Source organism: Kwoniella dendrophila, chromosome 2 (assembly GCF_036810415.1).
Source record: "Kwoniella dendrophila CBS 6074 chromosome 2, complete sequence".
Taxonomy (NCBI): Eukaryota; Fungi; Basidiomycota; class Tremellomycetes; order Tremellales; family Cryptococcaceae; genus Kwoniella; species Kwoniella dendrophila.
Genome location: NC_089477.1, coordinates 443,397 through 466,281, shown reverse-complemented (window position 1 = coordinate 466,281; position 22,885 = coordinate 443,397). Strand labels below are relative to the sequence as shown.

The following is a 22,885-nucleotide window of genomic DNA, read 5'->3' as shown; positions in this document are numbered from 1 at the left end:
TGGTGAGGTTCAGAAGAGCCAAACGAAGAAAATAGAAGGAAAGATACCTTGAATGAAAATTCAAAAATCACGTCAACGTGCTTAAATCGCGGTAATTACCAACCCCAAAATATCCCGGTCGAAAATGATAAAATCGTAATCGGCAATAGAGATTCAGGCACACCCGAAATACGATTCTTGACCAGATAATCGTAGGGGGCGATTAGGATTGATTAAGCTATGATTAGAAAGTGCATTGGGACAATTAGGATTTACCGGGGTGGAATGTTTTTATGATTACCCTGGATTTGTAATGATAAGTCAAAATAAATCGTTATCTTTTATCTCTAAAATATAATCCTTGATCGTTACATATGTAATCTCGATTGTATGCGGTTGACTAAGCTTTTTTTCTAAATCGGCATTTGGCTACCATATTTCACAATCACCTTTTATCTTTCTTCTCATTGGAGCTTCGTATAATACAACAAATTGAAACTTGAAAAGCTGTCAACATTTTTGACCTTCTTCAAATCCTCTTGACCAATTTCACCCTTTGATCCTTGTTATCCTTCTATTCGACCAAAATATGACGTCAAACCCTCCCATCCGTTCGATCCCTATACAACAAGACAATTCTCCAAATTACCATATTAGAAGATATATAGCTTCTATTCAACCTTATCTTGAAATCCATTCTGAACAAGGTCAACGTTTCTTCGAGAGAGTAACCGGTGTCTCACAAGGGCATAGAAGCGATTTTACCACTATTGACAATGGAAGTGAAAGAAGGGATCATCTAAAGCTGAATCATCATGATAGAAGTCACAAAGCCAGTCAGAACAATGAAAATGGACATTATCCGGAACATCGACCTCGTCAGGGCATTCAGCATGATCCATACGTCCGAAATCAATCACACCTTGAGACTCACCATCAAGCACAGAATTATGTCAGGAATGATCATCGAGCAGAAGTCTATCAATACAACATACCACGGCCTGCTGAAATGCAGGATCGCAGACTTCCTTACCAGCCAGAGCCCCCTGGACACCATCCCTACTATCGAGCTGGAACCCACCAGCCAAGGCCAAGCCAAGAAGATGATATTGAAAGCGCGCAGCGTAAGTCCCATCGTCTTCGAGTGACTGCAAAACACTGAGTTCGATTCGCAGGAAGACTGGCTCGTAAGCTCCAACGCAGAGCTAAAGCAGCAGTGGTCAAGCCTAAGTCTCCTCGGCCTATCCAGCATACAAGAAAATCCAGATCTGGCCGAAAACAACTTAATATCGGTAAGGGTGCGCAAGATCAGGAGTATGAAGAAGACGAACAGCCTAGCTCGAAACGACAAAAATTATCAGCTGCTGCCAAAGTGGCAAACAGTCGCGTCGTCAAAAATGTGTACAAGCCAAATGAAAGAATTACGGTACGTAGAGCGACACCTGCACCTCCTATTCCCAAAACTAGCGAATGTATTGTAAGCTCACCAATGTCATAGATCGCTGCCACTGCACGAAGGATGGGCTTTTTATCTCACGGTAAAGCATCTAAACCAGTTCACTTGGCTGACAGGCGAAGAAAGAACAATCGACCTTCTGGTAAGTGGCGGTAACGAAAGATCAGGTGGAATCCGGCTCAAAAGGTCTCTTAGTCAAACCCTTCAACGAAAACGATTTTCTACATCTCAAACCTAATCAAAGCTTCAGCTCCTCCTCAGAAACTGAGAAAGCTAGAATGCACTGGAATAGACGGCCCGTTTACCATCCAACTAATGGTGTGCCGTTTACATTCCATTTCGAGACTCAGCAGCATCCAGCTCATTATGCACATTCGGCACACAACATGACTTCTGCTCAATCATGGACTCAACAAGACTCCTATCGTCCCAATAGCCAGCTTCCGCCCTCCGGAATCACCAATTCCCCTAACTGGCCTACTATAGCAAGTTCATTTTCTACTGTCAAAAATGGCTACAAAGCCCCCGCATCTGTACGAACACTAAGTCAAGTAGACAGGGAAGATCGAAGGGGGATCGAATATAGAGAATATAGAGATTACAAGCAGAAAGAAGCGGACGTTGAGGAGAGACGAAGGTGGGAAGCGATGGCACAAGAAGAACAGCGGATAAGGGAGCTCGAAAGGATAGAAGAGCAAATACAGGCAAGAGTTCGTCATCAAGAGCTAGAACGAAGAGCGTTCATAGAACATCAGCAACAGGAGGAACGAGAAAGGCTATGGATATATGAACAAATGGAACGGAAGAGAAGGGAAGATGAAGCTTGTCAGAAAGATTTAAGAGGTATCACCGTAAAGAACAAATGGAAACTACCGGAAGATCATTTTCTCAAGATATCCTCCAAATCTGGCCAGGTAGAATCATCCAACTCAGCCCTCAACCAATCACCATCACAAGCTAATTATTCAGACCACCAGTCTCGAAGCGCGGCATCTCAGTCACGCCACAACGAGACAATCCATACTACAGCCCGTCAACAGCATCGTCTGTCACCTGCACGTGCTGATCAGACTTCCGCAATGTTACCATCAGTGCCACAAATGCCAACAGAGGACTCATCTATACAGCTCCATACTCAGCATCAAGTTGATGAGCAAAGGAAGCCTTATTCCATTGACCTCTCAGAGCAAACGGGAATCGATGAAAGTCGAACACCTGGAATCTCCCAAAGACAGAAGAACAACCTGATGCCTCGATCTTATACATGCGATACCTCCTTCCAACAAAATGCCCTACCGGCTCCTCCAGCAGGAAACATCGCGCAAGTCGCTAAATACTGCAGGGACCACGCCCGACTCCCTCCCCCAACACCTCAAGGACGTGCTATCCCGCGCTTTCACAAACCGATACCACCTAAACAACCCTCATTCGGCGTACCAAGATTACCTGATATGTCTAGATTAGCTATAACGCCCGTATCTCATCCCCAAATTGTACAACATCATGTTCAATATGACAGAATGAAAGATCAGCCTCCGTACGGATATCAGGTTGCTCCCCTTAGTGTCATATCGACAAATTCTTATAAAAGGCAGATATTCTCCCATCCCACCTCCTGATACTATTATCCTAACAGACAATTGATCCAGAAAACAGCGAACAAATATATGGAAAAAAGAAGGAAGGGTATCAGAATTCCCGAAGAAAATATCGATCCTCCGTTAACTTGAGTTGGTTCGATAACGCGTTTGTATTTCCGCGTGACTTAGAAACTTTTCTGTGAAAAACTCATAGCCTTGACTTGTGTCTTATACAATTGTCATCTAGTGATACTTAGTAAATCTTATAAGCTCCGGAATAGCGGGTTTGATTTGGTAGAGGTTCCATATTGTTAAGATAACGCCTTATGATGTAATCAGGCGTGATTTCGAAATAGCAGTAGATAATCATGTATCGTGTGAGCAACTTTTCGAAGGCAATCATCCATTTTATCAATATCGGCGCATCCCCAACTCCCGAATGATCACAATATCTGAAGTTTTCAGCAGTGGTCTTATGACTTCAATGACTGATTAGGCGTTACAGAGGTTGTGCGATAGATAAGATGGTGTTAGCGATACTTTTCGGCCGAATATGTTGTGTCAGTGGCTAAAGCAAGAACGGCTGTATTAAGCGTTCAGTACATAGCGCTCTAGCCCACCAAGGAGGATCGTGCATAGTAACGTTATAGATCCGAAAATACCGCGTTTTGTAAATCATAAAATTCGAAATCAAATCATACACCGCATCTAGGTTTTCATTTTGTATTTTAGATTATCAAATCTATGTGATATTACCATATATGGAAATCAAAGACCCCAAAGGAGGGGAATTACCCTGAATAGATAGTGTATGTGTCATAAGTACCTGATTGACCGATTAAAAACTGGAATGATCTATCGCTTAATTCCGCCAAAAGAAAGCATATGGTTTTGATGTGGTGATTAAACGTGCTTCTTGTAGAGATATCCCGTCAAATGTTGAAAGCCTTGCAGAGTTCAAATGCAACAGTCAATCGACTTGGTTACATTTCTAAAAGTATGTGTAAACCTCTGAAGCGTTGAAGGAGTAGATGTCGTGAGAGATAAAAATCCTTATCGGTTAAATTAGCATGTCTCGTAAGTCATAACCCCCTAGATCGGATGAGACCGTAATGGTATAAAAACAGGCACATCAATCAAAATAATATCTGTTAATTGAACCAGAAAATTCTCGTTCGTTGTCGGTCTCGGTCAAACGCGGGTAGTGCATACAGTTCACATATGGCCGATGCGTTTCACATGCATAGTGGATATTGGTCGAAGCGGAAAGAATGGGAGCGTGTTGAACAGAATGGAGTGGGAAAGTTAAATTACATTTAAGCTTCATATCCACATTGACCAATAAGATATCGCCTATATCACATTGAAAAAGGAGTAGATAAAAATCGGAATTAGTAGTGTGCAACCCAGAAACAATGTTGATAAAAGTGCTTTGATGAATTATTCACCGTCCCATATTTGGTAGTCAGCAAGTAGAAAACGGAGCACAAGCTTGCAACCATGTCCTATCATGCTCATCGACCAAGAGAAAATGTCGTGATTAGATTTTCTTGTACTTTGCATTCCCGTTTGATCGGATTTCTAATCTAAGGTGAAAAATCGGCAATATACGACCGATAAGATGTAAAGCAAAAAGTGCCACACGTATAAAAAGATATGATAGGGATTAAAAATCGCGTATCTCCGTCCCTTAATTAAGGGTTTTGATTCTGTTGCATACGGAACGGGATAAAGGCTGATAATGATAAAGTGGCAGTTTTTGTCTTAGTCTCTTAGCGTGTTTTCTTTATCGATTAGCCAAGATAAAACCTTCCTCTTTTAATGCACAGTCAGATGCACAGTCGATATATCGTCATTTCAACTTAAAATGACAAGCTCAAGGTCATGAGGTCTAATCAAGCATCACTAACAGTCAGTTGATGTATATTGAAGATACGATAAATAGATAGATAGATAGACAGATAGACAGATAGCACAGACATCCACGCCAGTTAGTTAGCCGAAGGTTAAGAAGAAAAACGAAAACAATTCTTGAAGAGTTTGCTTATACAACCCACTGACGTCGTCTTCTCTTCTTTGTAGCGTTTGGTGGATATAAAAGGTTCTTGGAAGTGGAGGGGGTAATTGATAAAACAATTACCTTTTGTAGTACATACATATACATACATACTCGGTGGAAAAATAGGCTTTCACTTAATCAGCTCATATTTTCGACCGCGCCGATAAAATTTCGTCTTTGATATTACGGAATTCTGTGATTCAGGGTTTTAGAGGTTGTAAATAGTAAATAAGCTCATCAAGTTATCAAGCGAGGGGAAAGATAGGTTCCCTTAGATACCCACATTGGTTTCTTTCCTTATATGTTTTATCTTCACCGTAGGCCATAATCTATTCTGTAATCGCTGATCTAATCAAATCGCTTTTTCAATCGCCATACAAGTACACCATAAATTACCCTTTTTATTTGGTATTTTCTCTATATACCTTTACCTATTGCGTATACTTTTTTTTTTATCTCTCATATCAAGCTAATCAATAATCAATTGATTCACAATCAAAATCAATCACATCGCAATTTTTCGGATCATTCCATCTATCTATCTTTTCTTTTCTTTTATTTCTTATCTTTTCTCATTACTTTTCTTCATTTTGATCAACTAATTATCTTATCAGTATACATCATCATCTCTGCTTCAAATCATCAATATTGATATATCAGTCAATCAGTTTCAAATCAATCAAGCTTAAGAAAGGATACGCACGGTATTTTTATCGATAAAACAGGTTTCGCGCCGCTTTCACCCAATCAGTCCACGTAGTTTGTTTTTTTGAAGATTATATAATCTTAGATAAAAAAGGATTCTTATCAATTTTTGGGATAACGATAAATATCCTTTCAACTTCACTCAAGCATTCGAATTCCACCTTCTTTCCCCCACTGTTATTATCAAGAAGAAGTCAACTTTTAACGTACTGTAAAGGATATAAGAAGTATCTGAGATTCAAATATACATACATACAATCCCATAATAGAGGTCTTCTCATTCGATCTGTATATAGGTGAGCACGACATCTTATCTCTCTTTTATGCATCCAACTCCCACTGTCAAGATCCTACTCTTTTCCTTTCATTTCATGCTTTTAAATCTGTAAATGCACAATCACAAGATCAAGAATACCAAATTTTGAAGGAGCGATTCACATATTCGAGATGAGATGTCCTATTTCGCATGGCGGCAAAAACAGACAAAGATAAACATATAAAAAGCCCTGCGCAGCAATGAGATGAAGTCTGTTTTTGATCGTCATGAGATTTATCTACCTTTTTAGTCTTATCCTCTATCTACATCACGCGTCTAGGCTTGGTTTACATCTTGCCACCATATTTATCTCATCAACCGTTATTGACATGGCACAGAACAAATCTCGCTGACATCGCTTCTGGTAATGATGATATCACAGCTTCCGACAATGCCCGACTCAACACCTGTATCACCTTCAAGGCCGAAATCTAATGCACAATCACCCATATCATCTACTCATGCAAGATTATCACCAACGAATTCATTCAACGCATATAATGGATCTAGATTATCAGATACAAGAGGCTCAGATAGATCAGAGGAAGAAAAGAGATCTGAAAGAATGCAACATGGAGCAATTGCGTCAGAACAGCATAAAGAATCAAATGGAAATGGAGGTAGATGGGAGTCAAGATTTGCACCTGGATGGAGGGTAGGATTTGATAGTTCAAATGAAAGAGGTGGTCCAAATCCAGATGCAGCAGCCGACTCACCATTATCAAGAGGTTCCATGTCGAGTTATTCGAGACAAGGCTCAGAAGAAAGAGATGAATTAGAATCTGAAAATGGTGATCATGGTGCTAGTGAAGGTATCGATTCGCCTTCACTAAATGGAAATGATAGGAACAAGAGGAAAGTTACTAGAAGTACAGCTAGGAAAGTAAAGGAAGAGATCGATGATGGTCCACCTTCTGCTAAAAAACGTAAACGTAAGTTGAATAGTGAATAACATCGTGTTGATACTAAGCTGATTTGGTACATTTACGTTCTGGTTACCAGCTATCGCACCAGCTCATGCTTCTCCTCTCCCTTCCCCACCTCTCACAACAGTCAGAGCCTCTCATCCTCCAGCAGGAACATGTCCAGGGGATGGTCGATGCAATGGTGCAGGTGGTAAAGCAGGTTGTGAAGGTTGTCCCACTTTCAACAATTCAATTGCTTCAGGATTAGTCAGCGCTTCGGGATCCGGACCAAGCGAAGGAATCGAAAAAGCTACACCTCGTATATCAGATAGACCCAATCTTGATCGTCTAAATCCCTGGGGACTTGGTTTCATGGGTGGAATAGGTATGGGGGCAAGAACTCTTTCCACATCAAGCGAACATAGAGGATCACCTGCTGGACCATCAAGCGCAATGACTAGAACAGGTTCCGAAGGAGGTTCTAGAATAGAGCATTCGCCAATATCAGATGATGAGGGTAAAGATGGAGAATATCCGATAAATGGATTAGCCGCAACACCTATAGGGATGACCTGTAGGAATTGTGGTACTAGTACTACCCCTCTCTGGAGGAGGGATGAGGAAGGTAGACCTCAGTGTAATGCTTGTGGTGAGTTGTTCTGTCACCCGTCCGCCGCTCGAATTCAACTGAACTATCTGTTTCTTTAACAGGTTTATATCACAAATTGCATGGTGTTCCACGTCCTGTCGCCATGAAAAAGAGTATAATCAAGCGTCGGAAACGTGTACCTGCTGTTGGTCAGCCCGGCAGTCGCGATGGTTCTGCTGGAAGTGAATTACCATCATCAACACCCACCACCGCTATGCCAAATGTTGTTGCTCCTCCACCTCACGTAGCACCGCCTCCAGATAACGATAAATCGCATCAATCACCTCCTTACGCTCACCGAGCTCCCCCACATGCCGATCACAGGATGGCATTGAATCCAATGGACCCTTACGGTCTGGCCAGAAGAGGTCTTGTCAAACCTCAAACAGCCACTATGACGTCCGGCACACCCGGAGAACGAAAGAAGCCTTGGTGGATTGAAGGTGCTAGAGATAAAGAGAAGGATGACAAGGAGCGTGAAGCAAGGGAAGCCAAAGAGCGCGAAGGCGTGAGTTCAAATTTCCCCCCTTGATTTGATCTGTAAAGATTTCCCGTTAGCCTTTCTTTGTTCTCAACTATCCTTTCATTGTCATATCTGTTTGCCAATTTCCGAGATGGCACTGCCTTCTCATGCATCGTCGAGAATGATATCGTCATTCGAGAGATTGCCTCTGAGAACCTTTGTTTGATACCCCTTTCTCGGAGAAGTCGCTGAGACACTCTCCTTTGACAATTGTTCTTCACTCCTTTCTTTGAATTACCACCTTTGTCTTGAAGACCTGAGATTGGTCTGTCTGAACAAACATAAACAACCATCTCATACGCTCTTATATCGATCCTTTTTCCCCCTCGTCTATATTTTCTGTATTTTTCACCATGTCAGATACCATTCAATTATCTGGCTGTTATTATCCAAGTTCCCGTCCTGCTTCAGTTTTACCAAAGATGTCAGAGCTGACTAAAAGATCTCCTCCTCACCGTTTATCTATATCTGCTATGGATCGTGCATCTCCTGCTAAATATCCTCGCATCGAATTGCATTCACCTGATAATAACATTAATCGACGACTTTCTGCTCCCACTATACCTTCACCAACCTCAACACCTTTCGATCGACGCGCCTCATGCCCGGTTGTTACACCTAATCGCGCTGCTCAACAGCTTGCCGCCGAAGCTCTATTGGGAATGGCACCTTCTACAAATGGTCAAAATCGATCACCCGAGAAACGACCTGCTGAAAAACCTCCACTTGTCCCTGCCCCCGCCCATCCTTCCACTTCCACTCCAGCCTCCAGAACCACCTCTAATGCTATGGATATCGACACTCCAGAAGGCGATTCTCGTGGTGTTAAGCGAAAAGTAGTAGAAGACGATCCTCGATTACCAAGTGCAGTTACTCTAGGTTTACACGGTATTGACAGAGAAAGAGAACGAGCCAAAGAGAGCAGATATTCACATTCTCCTCTCGCTGCTACAGAAGCCAGACAACCGAATCCGCCAGCTGGAAACAACGCTTCTCGACTTGGTCAATCACCAGCATCCTCACTGCTTGGTGGTTCTACTGCCAACCGTTACTCTGTCTATGGTCCTACCACGCGTGATCCTCTCGGTGGTTCACCATGGGGTCTCAACTCATCTCGATACTCTGCCTTAGGGCTTCGAAGAGATCTTTCTCCCTCGGTCCCGACAGTAGCGTCTTCTGCACCTAAACCATCTGCTCTTGATCCACCGCAACGTGCTTCACCCGATGCTGGTCGTGATTCCCGATTCTATCCTGGTTCAGTCACTGGTTACGGTCATTACTCAATGGGTCGAAGGGAACTAACTGAACATCGAGAACAACTCAGAGAAGGCAAACGATGGTTAGAGGCTATGTTAGCTAAAACAGAAAAGATGTTACATATGGTTGAGAACAAAATGGCTCTTACCGGCGAAATGGGCTCCTCAATCACTGGTCCTCCACCTCCTGGATCCTCCTCATCTAATCCTAATCCTAATGCTGGTCCATCATCTATAACAGCTAAACTCGCCGCTGCAAACCCTGGTCCCGGTGCACGTCCAAGTACAGATGATTGGGAATTTGAAGAAAGAGAACGTTTACGCCAGAAAGAGATATTACGTTTAGAGAGAGAAAGAGAGATGGACCGAGTCGAAAGGGAGAAAAGAGGTCTAGAACGTGAACGTGATATACAGCGAGAAAGAGAAAGGGAAAGAGAACGAGATAGAGAAAGGGAACGTGAGCGCGAACGTGATAGACTTGAAAGAGTAGAAAGGCTTGGTGGAAATACTTCGTCATCATCAATTTTATCAGCAGATTCGGATCCTTTAGGAAGAGGAAGACGAGATAAATCTGAAGCTGAAAGAAACAGAGATTTATTACTTGCTTCAAGACGTATAACCGCTGTTTCGCCTAATCCTGCCACAGCGAATGCTTCATCAAATGCAAATGCTACACCAAATTCTAGATCTGCCAATAATAATGGATCCGCATCAAATAACGCTACTCCTGCAAATTCATCGACTAACAATGCAGCCAATTCATCAATAGCAGCCGGAGGTGGACATTCGTCTTCAGCAAATTCAACTCCAAATACTAGGGATCATGCACCATCACTACGAGAAAGAGAAAGAGAAAGAGATAGTAAGACTGGTAGTCAATGGGACGGCGAACCTGTTTTAGGTGGTGTAGCTTTACCTAGAAGAGAACAACAACAACAATCTTCAATTAGTAGAGCTTTAGGTAGAGGTTTATGGAGTTTTGATGTAAGGGGTTAGGTTCATGTTATTGGAGAAATGAGGGAAAGAGAGAGAAGGAAGGAATGAATGAGGAATGATCTATTGAACTATTTTTTTTAGTGTACCCATAAACACGTCCTGTATACAATTGCATATTATCCCGATATCTTCATAATTCACGCGTACTCAATATGTATTTCACTATATTATAGTTATATATTGTTATTTGCATGTAAATCATGTATCTTATAATTCAATCGTTGTGAATTTGCCTCCACTTTTGTGAAGATCGCATCTCGGAAGAAATGTTCGTCATACAAACCGAACCGATTGAACCGAAGAACCGAAATGATAATATTGTCAATATTCTTATGAGCATAAAGTATAATGATACAGTTTACTTTCTATATCTTTTTGCGTGTTTGACCTATAAGTAACATGTCAATAAGTCAACCGTTCTCGTCATCTGCGACTTCCAAAGTTCAGCCGAATGATATACCTTCTGGTGGAACAGGAGGTATAAATACACCGTTGAGACCAATTAAGAATGATAGGGGATTTGAATTTCCTGCTATATGGAGTTTTCCACCATTCTTCACGTGAGTTTGGGAGTTCTTGCTTAGATAGATAACGCAAAATGAATGTGATTAGAGCAACAAGAAAAAACAAAAAGGATATAATCGACAGATGTCTGTTGATGATGCTAATATAATGATCATTCTGGTAAACTCATGATAGGTTACAGCCTAATCCATCGACGTTGTCACATCAATTAGAACTTTGGAGAGCGTTAACTTTAAAATGGTCAAAACATCATAGGGTATTCGAAGTGAATATTGAAAGTGAACAGATACATGAAGTATTTGAAAATAAATATATAAAACGTTAGTCCAAGTTTCATTGATAAGATTTTATCTACACATTTTTCGATTACGACGGATAGCTCAGATTGTGATTTTATCATTTCATTTAGGTAAATTACTACCACCTTCGATGAAGAAATTGTTATTGGAAATGAGTAAGAATGGTATGTCTTGAAAATACAATCAATCTAAACGCTCTATGTAGCAGCTACCTTAGGTAAATGCTAACACATGACCTGTGAAATCTAATAGGTGAAGCAGCTCCTGATCCACCAAAACAGGATAATAGATTTTTGATATATTGGAAAAAACCTGATGAATGGGGAGATTTGATATATACATGGGTAAGTTTCAACCTTTTTTTTTTCAATTTTATGAAAATATCAAACATCCTACATACACATATATATATACGTTTCGAGATTTATGAATATTTCTTTATTTAAAGACTGATTGATATTAATCAATATTTTTACTTTATCATCCAATAGATAATGGATAATGGATTAAATTCAAGTATAATGACTTTTTATGAAATAACGGATGGTGATTTATCACATACTACAGGTAAGCTAATAAACCATTGATTCTTAATTGATTATCTGTTCTGACTGAATACGATTTATTATTCTTAGAATTCTATGAATTACCCATACCTATACTACGTAAAGCATTAGAAAGTCTAGTTAAAAGAGGTAAAGCTCAATTATTAGAAGGTAAAGGTGAAATAGGTCAAGGTGTTAGATTTTTATAATTTGGAATAGAGATATAATCAGTCAGAATTTGCTTTTATTTGGATCACGGTTGTATGTGAAGAATCTATTGATGAACCAGTGTAAGATATAAGAGAAGTAATGCATTTATAAAATCAATTTATCTATACATATCTATATTTTTAAGAATGTAATGTAAGATATCCAATCGAATCCAATCCAAGGGGATTGTCCATGTATAATAAATACTGATACCAACACTGATAAAATAGGTTTTAGAACTTCGAAATTTATGTAAACATCCCAAAAATTGTCCATCATTCATAATCAGTTTTAGATTTAAACAAATCCACCACCACCTCTTTTTTCATCAATTCTTTTAAACCTAACCACAGTTTGTCTTTCATTTATGATACACACAGTAGCTAAAAAGCAAAATCCAATTATAAATTCGAATCCATATATTGTTGTAAATATATTTTCTAATGTATAATCTGATCCAGGTGATTTAGATGAAGTAACTATATATATAAAAAAATAACAACTATCAGTAAGTATACATTTATTTACTTTCGGAATAAGTGATTATCATCGGAAAACATAGAGTGGATGTATGAATGTATGGGATAACTTACTAAATGATTGACAACCAATTTGATTAACAGCAAAACTCGGATCTTCACAAAAACCTAAAGGAGTTTTAAATCCACCTGAAGAGGTACCATTAAAATAACCACAACATTTAAATTCATCTTGAATTGATTGGTGTACTGAAATATTCTGATTCAACCATATTTTATAAAAATTATTTATTTGTTGAAGTGAAAAAAACCAAATATAACTTGCAAATCCTAATGTTAACGTCGCTATAGCTACTAACCATACATTTAATAGTTTTAATAGAGATGAATTGTTAATTGAATATAATATTGCTGGTATAGATAAGATAAATCCGAATATGTATGCCGAGCCTAAAGTTATACCGACTATAATGGTACAAGAATTTACCTAGTTGTTTAGCTTTACATTTAACCTATACGGTAGAAACGATAATCTAAAACAGACAGATTCATGTAGACTTACTAAGATGAAAATTGATCTTACTTCGAATTAAAGACAAGATCAAATGTTCAGGTTTAGAGAATTGTATGGCTGAAACTATCGATAGTACTCCTGCTGTTAATAGACAAAAATCGAGAAATGCCCAGATAATAATAAGTCTTTTCATTCTGCAGTGTGCATGTGCTAAAGGCGTAGTGGACGAGTCCTAGGATTGTTGAGTCCGGCTCGATCGTCTACCAAGTATACTCCGATTCTCAATTTATCCTTTTATGTTGACATCGAAAATGACTGCTAAGGTGATGTTACTGTATTGGTTATAACGTGTGGATGACAAATTGGGTTGAAAGAGCGGAACGAATTGAAAGAGCGTATAGTTGGTAGTGAGGGATATGTTGCCGTACCAGACGAAATGTATCATTCGAATCAATCGAGAAATCTATTATGGAAGGATAATGTTATAGAGATTTAGTTGGTAAACGAAGAATTAGTTGAAAGTATCCATTTTTGTTATTATTATATACAGTGTTCAATCGCACAAAGGATGTTTTACAATTGCATACTATCCGATTAATTTTAGGTTCAACGAAGTAAAGTGATCTCGTTGATTCTAGACTGGTATCGGGATCATCAGGACGTATTCGATTAAGCTATATCTGAGTTCCCAAAAGAAAAGAGTCTGTGTTGATTTGTGGTCATGGTGGAGCTGCGATGTTCCTTGTCCTGGGTCAGCTTGTTAGATATATAACTATATAACTTCAAGGATGTATTTGTGCTCGACAACCATGCGAATATCCGTCCTTCTTGGCAAATGCACAAACCGATGCGTGATGTATAGAACATTCGTAAGCGATATTCAAGGGGGTTTCATATTATGTTATATACCGGCCGTAAGTACTTGTTCCACTGTCCTCCCTCTCTACTTTGCCAAGTGTGAACGCATGGACCATTGATTGTATTTTGGCGATCAAGTCCTGTATTGTTAGTCTTGGATATTTTTTATCCTCAACTCTTCTTTCTTCCCTCTTCTTGTTGTATGCATCGCTCTTCATTGTTCATATTTTCCACCGAGAACCAAAAGAAGGTTGTAAACAATATTGAAGTCCTGAAAGGAAAGCATGGGCAAATATATGTGTGTGTGTGTGCAGGAATTTTATGGTGTTTCAGCATTGTTCGAAGAATCAACCGTGCACTCAATACCTCGCTTTGAAGTGCCCAAGGCAAATTATTCCAAATAAAATAATATAATGGGACTTTTTTCAAATCATGTTTTCCCATATTTTGTACAATTGTACAACGTGTTCATGGTGGCGTTGTGATACTGTAAGGTAATGCAAATGGTGATGAAGCGTTTGTTATGTCCGGTATTGATTATTCCTCTGTTTCTTGGATCTCCCTTACGCGTGAGGCATAGAGTAAAGGCGGAGATGATGGAGATGGGAACGATGATTGATAGTTTTTAGTAGTAATTGATAACCGGACATAGGCGATACTTGGTACATGACAAAAGGATTTCCTTGTTGTTACCCTTTTGGACCGAAGTGACCGGGCGTAAAAAGATGATTAAGGGGGGATGATGTATTTATTATTGATCCAATCATTTTTAATCATTTTGACACTCTCGAATCTTTTGAATATAATAGCTCGGGGGATAAAGGGATAGAAAGTGGTAAAACAGGCTATTGAACCGCCGGGATTATTACGTTGCTTACCCTGAAGTTTTACTTGAAAATCCTTATCTTTGATCATATTTAACCAATAGAATCATTCTAAACTTGTTGATTTGCATGGGCCCCTTGTCTCCTTCTCTATCATCTCCACATCATATTTAACGTGTAAAGTGCGAGATGTAACAAGAAAGAGGGTATCATACTAGCGTGAAGAACCATGAAACTGAATAATCTCAGATCTGGTTGGTTAATTTAGTTTAAAGTTGGGTAAATTGATTACCGCACTCGCTCGGGAGTTGACGGTTTTACTTTGTAATCTAGGTTATAGGTTATATGAATGCATTTTATTGTTTTCCCATCCCAAGAATAACAGTGCACCGTATTCAGAAATTTTCAGCTTTCTTAATTCTCATCATCAATTCGTCCTTCTCCAATATCATTGTTATTTACATTCTTGGAGATATACTCATTAACATCACTACTTACGATTAAGATCAGATAAGCAGTACTCAAAGAAGACACAATATAAAAATCCTTATAGCCGAATTTTCTTATCTTTCAGAAATTTTCAGCCTTTCAACAAAACCAAAACAACCCCTTTAACACCTGTGCGTAATTTTCATAGCTATGCTCGATCTCATGACAAGCATATCTTCAACTCAAGAGATAAAGAACTAATATAGTAATTACCTTATCAGTTTTATCACTTCAGCTCGCGCGCCGCGATATGTGTGGTGTCGGGTTTATCTGTCATATCAAAGGACATGCAGCTCATAAGATTGTAAGCGATGCGAGGAACATCCTCTGTAACATGACCCATCGAGGGGCTAGTGAGTGAAACGTTCAGTATTTATGATCACATGTATCTATCTTAATTTCATATAGCTAACCTACATTTACTTTCACTATGTAGCCGGTGCTGATGCCCGAGATGGAGATGGTGCAGGTGTAATGACTGGTATTCCACATGATTTCTTTGTTAGAGAATCTGCACATTCATTTTCTGCTAAACTTCCTTCTGAAGGTCATTATGCAGTTGGAAATGTATTCTTTTCAAAAGAAGAATTTGCAAGTCAACAAGCTACTTTTGAAGGTATCGCTAAACCATTAGGATTAAGAGTTTTAGGTTGGAGAGAAGTTCCAACTGATAATACTATTCTTGGTCCCGCATCAAAAAGTAAAGAACCAAAAATTTTACAACCTTTTGTTGTTTTAGAAGAATATTATGGTTCAGGTGAAGAAAGTCAAAATGGTAAATTTGATGAAAGACATTTTGAAAGACAACTTTACGTTTTAAGAAAACAAGCCACTCACAGAATGTAAGTAATGTTTCTTCCCAACTCAAGATGGTCTGGCTAATGATCAAGTTCAGTGCTCTTGATAGTGGTTTCTACATCTGTTCTCTTACCCCTTCCAATATCATTTACAAGGGTCAACTTTCCCCCGTTCAAGTCTACAACTATTACCACGATCTCAACCACGCTCTTTACGCTTCTCACTTTGCTCTTGTACATTCTCGATTCTCTACCAACACTTTCCCTTCATGGGATAGAGCTCAACCTATGAGATGGGCTGCTCACAATGGTGAAATCAACACCGTTAGAGGAAACAAGAACTGGATGAGAGCTAGAGAAGGTAATCTCAAATCTGAAAAATTCGGTGATGAATTAGATCTTCTTTATCCTATTGTCGAAGCTGGTGGTTCAGATTCTGCTGCTTTCGATAATGTATTAGAATTACTTGTTGTTAACGGTGTTCTTACTTTACCTGAAGCTGTTATGATGTTAGTACCTGAAGCATGGCAAAATAATGATCTAATGGAACCTGAAAAGAAAGCATTTTACGCTTGGGCTTCATCATTAATGGAACCATGGGATGGACCAGCTTTATTCACTTTCTCAGATGGTAGATATTGTGGTGCAAATCTTGATAGAAATGGTTTAAGACCATGTAGATTTGTTGTTACTTCAGATGATATCATGGTTTGTGCCTCAGAAGTTGGTACAATCACTATCGAACCTGAGAAGATCATTCAAAAAGGTAGATTGAAACCTGGTAGAATGTTATTAGTTGATACAAAAGAAGGTAGAATTGTTGATGATAAAGAATTGAAATTAACTACAGCAAAAAGACAACCTTTTGGTGCTTGGGTTGAGTCTCAAGTCATGAGATTACCTGAAATTGTTAAAAGAGTTCAAAGATTTGAAGATATCTCGGTTAAAATTGATAATACACCTTTGAGTACAGATCCTAAATTATTAGCTTTCGGTTATACAATTGAACAATTGAGTATGCTCATGTTACCTATGGTTCAAGAAGGTCATGAAGCTTTAGGTTCAATGGGTAATGATGCTGCTTTAGCTTGTATGTCAACAACACCAAGAACAGTTTATGATTATTTCAGACAACTTTTCGCTCAAGTTACCAATCCTCCTATTGATCCTATTAGAGAATCAATTGTTATGTCATTAGAAACTATGGTTGGTACTGAAGGTAATTTATTGGAAATTAAACCTAATCAATTACATCGACTTCATCTCAAAACTCCTATTCTCACTATTCAAGAGATGAATGCTTTGAAACATATGAAAGTTTCCCATTCCGATTGGCCATCCATTTCAATTGATATTACTTTTGATAAAGGTGAAGGTCTTCCAGGTTATAAAAATGCTCTTAATAGAGTAAGACAAGAAGCTGTAAATGCTGTAGATGCTGGATTTAAATCAATTATACTTACAGATAGATCAGTTGGTCCAGATAGAGTAGCTCTTTCAGCTATTCTTGCTACAGGTGGTGTTCATCATTATCTCGTTCAACAAAGAAAGAGATCAAAAGTAGCTATTATAATTGAAACTGGTGAAGCTAGAGAAATTCACCATATGTGTGTTTTAGTCGGTTATGGTGCAGATGCTGTTTGTCCTTGGTTGATCATGGAAATGATTCACAAAGTTGAACAAGAGGGATTGTAAGTCAAGGCTTTTACCTATAAGTCAAGAGATTGCTAACGATATATAATAGAGCTAAAGATGGACAAACTGCCGATAAACTTGTCGACAATTATATGCAAGCTTTAGGTGAAGGTATCCTAAAAGTACTTTCCAAGATGGGTGTATCCACTCTTGCCTCATACAAAGGTGCTCAACTTTTCGAGATTCTCGGTCTTCACGAAGAGGTAGTTGCTGAATGCTTTGTGGGTACCGCTTCAAGAGTACAAGGTGCTACTTTTGAATTACTTGCTATGGATGCTTTCGAATTCCACGAGAGAGCATGGCCATCTAGAGAAACTATCACTGTTCCGGGTATGGTAAGTAGCTTTTCGACTTGAACCTAAGCGATGATGCATGTGCTGACATTCCTTTTCCAGCCTGAGAGTGGAGAATACCACTACCGACAAGGTTCAGATATGCGAATCAACGATCCCGTCTCAATTGCTCAACTTCAAGATGCTGTTAGACAAAAGAATCAAAACGCTTATGACAGTTACTCCAAAAACTCTCGAGAATCCATCAAACGAGGTACTTTACGAGGTCTTCTGGAATTCAATTTCGACAATTCCCACTCGGTCCCAATTGATCAAGTTGAACCATGGAATGAAATTGTTAGACGATGTGTCACTGGTGCCATGTCATATGGTTCTATCTCTATGGAAGCACATACCACTCTTGCAGTAGCCATGAACCGATTAGGTGGTAAATCCAACACTGGTGAAGGTGGTGAAGATGCTGAAAGATCAATCGCTATTCCCGGTCCTGGTGCTGAATCAGATGGTCAACCATTCACCCATGCAATGGAACTCAAACCTGTTTGGGATTCTCGACGATCCGCTATCAAACAAGTCGCTTCCGGTCGATTTGGTGTTACTTCCAACTATCTTGCCGATTCTGATGAACTCCAGATCAAAATGGCTCAAGGTGCTAAACCTGGTGAAGGTGGTGAACTTCCAGGTCACAAAGTTTCAGCTTCTATTGGTAGAACTCGACATTCCACTCCAGGTGTTACTCTTGTTTCACCTCCACCTCACCACGATATTTACTCTATTGAAGATTTGAAACAACTTATTTACGATCTCAAAGCATCAAACCCTCGAGCTCGAGTATCTGTCAAACTTGTTTCCGAAGTCGGTGTCGGTATCGTTGCAAGTGGTGTAGCCAAAGCCAAAGCCGATCATATCGTCATCTCAGGTCATGACGGTGGTACTGGTGCCGCTAAATGGACTTCAATCAAATATGCTGGTTTACCATGGGAACTTGGTCTTGCTGAAACTCATCAAACTTTAGTTCTCAACAACTTAAGAGGTAGAGTCACTGTACAGACTGATGGTCAAATTAGAACAGGTAGAGATATTGCTATTGCAACTTTACTTGGTGCTGAAGAATGGGGTTTCGCCACTACACCTCTTATCGCTATGGGTTGTATCATGATGAAAGCTTGTCACAAAAACACTTGTCCAGTTGGTATTGCTACTCAGGATCCAGCATTAAGAGCTAAATTCGCCGGTCAACCTGAACAAGTTATCAATTTCTTCTACTATGTTATCGAAGAGTTGAGAAATATCATGGCTAAACTTGGTTTTAGAACTATCAACGAAATGGTCGGTAGAGCTGATATGCTTATGATTGATGAATCCTTACGAACACCCAAAACTCAACATCTCGATTTATCACCTATCCTCAAACCAGCTCATTTATTGAGATCAGACGTTGCAACATACAAAGTTAGAGCTCAAGATCATAAACTCTACGTTAGACTTGATAACAAATTCATTGATGAAGCCGAACCCGCTCTTCAAAAGGGTCTTCCAGTCACTATTGATTGTGACGTAGTCAATACCGATAGAGCTTTAGGTACAACTCTTTCGTACCACGTCTCCAAACGATACGGAGAAGCTGGTCTTCCAAGAGATACCATCCACGTCAACATGAAAGGTTCCGCTGGTCAATCGATGGGTGCTTTCCTTGCCCCAGGTATTACCATCGAACTTGAAGGTGATGCCAATGATTACGTCGGTAAAGGTTTATCTGGTGGTCGATTAGTCATTTACCCACCTAAATCATCCCCATTCAAAGCTGAAGAAAATATCATCATCGGAAATGTCTGTTTCTTCGGTGCCACCTCTGGTCAAGGTTTCATCCGAGGTATCGCTGCTGAACGATTCGCTGTAAGGAACTCTGGTGCTACCCTTGTTGTTGAAGGTACTGGTGACCACGGTTGTGAATATATGACTGGTGGTAGAGTTGTTGTTTTAGGTCTTACAGGAAGAAACTTTGCCGCTGGTATGTCAGGTGGTATCGCTTACGTACTCGATATGGCCCATTCTTTCTCACCTAAAGTCAACCATGGTACTGTTGAACTTGGTCCTGTTTCAAACCCTCAAGAAGTCGCTGAACTTAGAAGTCTTATTGAAGATCATCGACACTTTACCGGTTCCGAAATTGCCGATAGAGTTTTACGAAACTTCCACCATTTCCTTCCTATGTTTGTTAGAGTCATGCCTCTTGATTACAAACGAGTTCTTGAAGAAGAAGCTGCTCGAGCCGCTGAAGAAAAGAAACGACAATCTGTCATTGATCTCATCCCATCCACCACCGCTTCACAAGTCGACCTCGTGGCAACTGGTTTTGATAACCTTCCTCGAGACGCCAACGCTTTAACCGTCTCAACTTCTCAACTTGTCTCTCCTCATGAATCACCCAAAGCCAAACCATCTGAACCATCCATTGTCGATGTCGAAGATGCCATGATGGACGATTCATCTTCCAAAGAAAAATTAGCCAAAGTAGACAAGACTCGAGGATTCATGAAATACAAACGTCTCAATGAAGCTTATCGACCACCTAGAAAGAGAGTAAAGGATTGGAAAGAAATTTCAACCAGACTCACTAAATCAGAATTAAAATATCAAACTGCAAGATGTATGGATTGTGGTATTCCATTCTGTCAATCTGATACAGGATGTCCAATTGCCAACGTTATACCCAAATGGAATACAATGGTATTTGAAAATCGATGGCAAGATGCTTTAAATAGATTATTAAAAACCAACAATTTCCCTGAATTTACAGGAAGAGTTTGTCCTGCACCATGTGAATCTGCATGTGTATTAGGTATAAATGAACAACCTGTTGGAATCAAATCTATCGAATGTGCAATTATAGATAAAGGTTTTGAAATGGGTTGGATGGTTCCAAATCCACCTAAACATCGAACAGGTAAAAAAATTGCCATCATCGGTTCAGGTCCAGCAGGTTTGGCAGCTGCAGATCAATTGAATAAAGCTGGTCATACTGTTACTGTATATGAAAGACAAGATAGAATTGGTGGTCTATTAATGTATGGTATTCCAAATATGAAATTAGATAAAGCTATCGTTCAAAGAAGAGTAGATTTAATGGCTGCGGAAGGTATCAATTTCGTCACAAACGCTAATGTCGGTCAAGATCCTCAATTCGATCCTTTGGATATTAAAGCTCAACATGACGCTTTGATCTTAGCTACTGGTGCTACAGCTGCTAGAGATATCAATTTACCTGGAAGGGACGCAATTGGTATAACGCAGTCAATGAATTACTTGCCGCCAGCAACGAAAGCTGTTCAAGCTTGGACAGGGAATCCAGCACAAGAACTTGGCGAGGGAACAGAAGGATATATCTCTGCTAAAGATTTAGATGTAGTTGTTATTGGTGGTGGTGATACCGGTAACGATTGTATGGGTACAGCTATCAGACAAGGTGCTAAGAGTGTTACAAACTTTGAGCTTCTCCCACAACCTCCTAAAACACGGTATGTCCCCCTTCCTCGCTTATTCCTTCCAAACATTCCCCTTTCCCTCCTTCCTCCACCTTCCTCCTCCTTCACTTTTCTTACCCTTCCAGCAACGTTGAATAGCTAAAACGAACGCTTTAGGGACGTTTCAAATCCCTGGCCACTTTTTAGTCGCATAATGCGAACAGATTACTCTCACAGCGAAAGTATCGCCATTTGGGGCAAAGATCCAAGAGAATATTGCGTTTCTTCGGTCAAATTCAACAAAGATGAAGAAGGCAAGTTAACAGGTATCGATACCGTTAAAGTGGAATGGACCGTAAGTGATATGATGGTTCCTTAGATTTGCTTCCGCCGCGCGCCGCTGATCGCCGACATTGACCGTCCACAGAATAATTCCGGTAAATGGAGTATGGAAAAGATTCCTGGATCTGAAAAGGTGAGTCGGTAATTAAACTATTCAATTGGAAATAGTATTGACATAGCGTTCTCGATGATCATAGACATACCCGGCACAACTGTGTATACTCTCCATGGGCTTTTTAGGACCTCAAAAGGAGATTATGAACGCTTTAGGTGTGGAATTAGATGGCAGAGGAAACGCCAAAACACCTCAAAATGGTTATGCCACAAACGTTCCAGGGGTATTTGCTTCCGGTGACTGTAGAAGAGGTCAATCGTTAATCGTTTGGGGTATCAGAGAAGGTAGACAAGTGGCAGAAGAGACAGATAGGTACCTTATGGCTGGACATACTCATCTTGCTAGACAGGGAGGTATTGAGATGAGAAGCTACACAGCCCCTAAAATCACAAAACCTGTTCATACCGAAGCTTCAAGCCGCGCTACAAGTGAATTCGAAGAAATCTCAAGTCAAGGTATCGATTCCGAAAATATCAGTGTAGCTGCTTCCGCCTAGAAAGAGTCTTTGTTGACTCAACTAAAAAGGGAAATAGGGGATATGATTCATTCAATCCACTTCCTTCTCAAATTCTGTTATTTTCATGTCATTCGTTTTTTATAGTTTCTGTTTTCATAAAAGTCTTTTCTATTGTTAAGTATTGTTTATAAAAAGTTGCTTCGGTCATTCATGACAAAGAATCGAAATTGTATTTGTACATAGATGAATGAATTGCTTCTCTATCAATATCTTACAGCGTCGTCACGAATGCTTGTCCAATTCATATCAATACTCAAGCAGTTCTCAAATCGTGACGTTCATCCTTTCATGTTTCGAAGATACTGTAGATAGACATAGGTGATAAGGGTTGAACCCGTTGGTCGTGCCCATTTCCGAATTCTCATTGGAATTGGAAGACGTCCTACGTGAGAAGACTACCTGTATGATTGAGATTAAAGGAGAGTATTGGCAGTAAGTGAACAAAGCGTCATTAGACGAGCCGCCCTCTGTATCACCGCAAACTTTCACTTTGAT

At 39.7% G+C, this 22,885-nt stretch overlaps 6 protein-coding genes across 6 annotated transcripts; 5 read left to right on the top strand and 1 right to left on the bottom strand.

Moving 5' to 3' along the window:
• Positions 1-988: 988 nt before the first annotated feature.
• Positions 989-3,054, top strand: L201_001597 (uncharacterized protein; the record flags this gene model as incomplete). The annotated part of the gene is made up of 4 exons (XM_066217385.1): positions 989-1,103; positions 1,155-1,405; positions 1,478-1,577; positions 1,631-3,054. The coding sequence occupies 4 exons, from the start codon at positions 989-991 to the stop codon at positions 3,052-3,054; spliced, it is 1,890 nt and encodes a 629-aa protein (XP_066073482.1).
• Positions 3,055-6,486: 3,432 nt separating this feature from the next.
• On the top strand, positions 6,487-8,181 carry L201_001596 (uncharacterized protein; the record flags this gene model as incomplete). The annotated part of the gene is made up of 3 exons (XM_066217384.1): positions 6,487-7,027; positions 7,098-7,649; positions 7,712-8,181. 3 exons carry the CDS (start codon positions 6,487-6,489, stop codon positions 8,179-8,181), a joined length of 1,563 nt encoding a protein of 520 aa, XP_066073481.1.
• Positions 8,182-8,525: 344 nt separating this feature from the next.
• Positions 8,526-10,424, top strand: L201_001595 (uncharacterized protein; the record flags this gene model as incomplete). The annotated part of the gene is made up of 1 exon (XM_066217383.1): positions 8,526-10,424. One exon carries the CDS (start codon positions 8,526-8,528, stop codon positions 10,422-10,424), a length of 1,899 nt encoding a protein of 632 aa, XP_066073480.1.
• A 399-nt stretch (positions 10,425-10,823) lies between these two features.
• On the top strand, positions 10,824-12,002 carry L201_001594 (uncharacterized protein; the record flags this gene model as incomplete). Its single annotated transcript, XM_066217382.1, has 6 exons — positions 10,824-10,984; positions 11,124-11,269; positions 11,359-11,412; positions 11,501-11,592; positions 11,740-11,815; positions 11,884-12,002. 6 exons carry the CDS (start codon positions 10,824-10,826, stop codon positions 12,000-12,002), a joined length of 648 nt encoding a protein of 215 aa, XP_066073479.1.
• A 298-nt stretch (positions 12,003-12,300) lies between these two features.
• Positions 12,301-13,189, bottom strand: L201_001593 (uncharacterized protein; the record flags this gene model as incomplete). Its single annotated transcript, XM_066217381.1, has 3 exons — positions 12,301-12,482; positions 12,597-12,947; positions 13,045-13,189. 3 exons carry the CDS (start codon positions 13,187-13,189, stop codon positions 12,301-12,303), a joined length of 678 nt encoding a protein of 225 aa, XP_066073478.1.
• Positions 13,190-15,417: 2,228 nt separating this feature from the next.
• Positions 15,418-22,369, top strand: L201_001592 (uncharacterized protein; the record flags this gene model as incomplete). Its single annotated transcript, XM_066217380.1, has 8 exons — positions 15,418-15,520; positions 15,604-16,009; positions 16,063-17,655; positions 17,709-17,994; positions 18,055-21,470; positions 21,594-21,771; positions 21,844-21,891; positions 21,956-22,369. The coding sequence occupies 8 exons, from the start codon at positions 15,418-15,420 to the stop codon at positions 22,367-22,369; spliced, it is 6,444 nt and encodes a 2,147-aa protein (XP_066073477.1).
• Between the last annotated feature and the right edge of the window lie 516 nt (positions 22,370-22,885).